The 1,350-nt window shown below is 57.8% G+C and overlaps 1 protein-coding gene across 1 annotated transcript; it reads left to right on the top strand.

Annotated features, from left to right (window-relative positions):
* Positions 1-424: 424 nt before the first annotated feature.
* Positions 425-994, top strand: LOC123090198 (cytochrome b561 and DOMON domain-containing protein At4g12980-like). The gene has a single exon (XM_044511608.1). It carries the CDS (start codon positions 425-427, stop codon positions 992-994), a length of 570 nt encoding a protein of 189 aa, XP_044367543.1.
* Positions 995-1,350: the final 356 nt, after the last annotated feature.

The following is a 1,350-nucleotide window of genomic DNA, read 5'->3' as shown; positions in this document are numbered from 1 at the left end:
TTCCCAGAGAACGTCTGGTGTTCGCCACAGCACCTACGTACGCACGGTAGAAATCTCGTGGCTGTCCCGCGCAAAGTCAAAATGGGATGCTTAGCAAAGGGGATATTTGGTCGGTTTTCATGTATAGGGTCGCCAAATTTTACCCTCTGGTCTGATGAAATGAAAAGTACGACCGGCACGGCGGAGGAAGTTATGCTTGCGATGCTACCGAGGGTCCGAAATCGCAGCCGTCGTCAACTCTGGAGCTTTTTATCCACCCGTGCACTGCACTGCACGTACGTACGTCCAGCATCAAAACTTTCACGTCGCCGGCCGTATTACAAATAGCCCATCTCCACCTTCACGTTTGCTGCCACCACACGTTGCACCTCCGGCCAGCTCGGAGAGCCGAAACGAAGCAACGGCGCGGCACGAGCAAGGCTCCATGGCGCGGCTCCTCGTACTCGCAGCCACCACCGTGCTGCTGCTCCTCGCCGCCGGCGCGACCGCCCAGCAGCAGGGCTGCGAGAACGCGACGTTCCCGGCGGGCCGGTCGTTCGCGCGGTGCAACACCCTGCCCGTGCTCGGCGCCAGCCTGTACTGGACGTACCACGCCGCGAACGGCACTGCCGAGCTCGCGTTCCGCGCGCAGTCCGACGCCGCCGGCTGGGTCGCCTGGGGCATCAACCCCAGCGGCGCCGGCATGGCCAGGAGCAACGTCTTCGTCGCCTCGCAGGGCGGCAGCGGCGCCGTGTCCGTGCTCACCACCATCCTGCGCACCACGTCCCCCGCCCTGGACAACACCACCCTCTCGTTCGCCGTGCCGGTGCCGCCCACCGCCGAGTACGCGGCCGGCGCGTACACGATCTACGTGACGGTGGCGCTGCCGGGGAACTCCACACAGCAGAACACGGTGTGGCAGGCCGGCCCGCTCAGCGGCGGGGCCATAATGGCGCACCGGATGTCCGGCCCGAACCTGCAGAGCGTCAAGAGGCAGGACTTCCTGTCCGGCTAGAGCGCCCGCCGAGGCCTCCAGGCCACGCTGCGGCGACGTGTATGTTAGTATACGCAAATACTGCCAGTGTCATGATCATGTATAAATAAATCGAACGGCATATTTCTCGTGCTCCTGCAATTAGTCCCTAATTCAAAACATAAAATCCATAAAGATTGGTCCCTTGTGGCGGTTGAGGACACTAGAATTTTGCGTAAAGATATAGTCGTATCATATGCTAAGAACAACTTAATCCCTAAGATATAATCTGTTTTTTATTTCTTTTAGTGCATATACATAAAAAATGTATTTCTTTAGCAACTTGAACACACGACTATCATAGGAGCAAGTATTCGATTACTTTAGGATATGAAATT

This window comes from Triticum aestivum, chromosome 4B (genome assembly GCF_018294505.1).
Source record: "Triticum aestivum cultivar Chinese Spring chromosome 4B, IWGSC CS RefSeq v2.1, whole genome shotgun sequence".
Taxonomy (NCBI): Eukaryota; Viridiplantae; Streptophyta; class Magnoliopsida; order Poales; family Poaceae; genus Triticum; species Triticum aestivum.
Note: the sequence above shows the minus strand (reverse complement) of the source record. Positions and strands in the feature narration are given on the sequence as shown.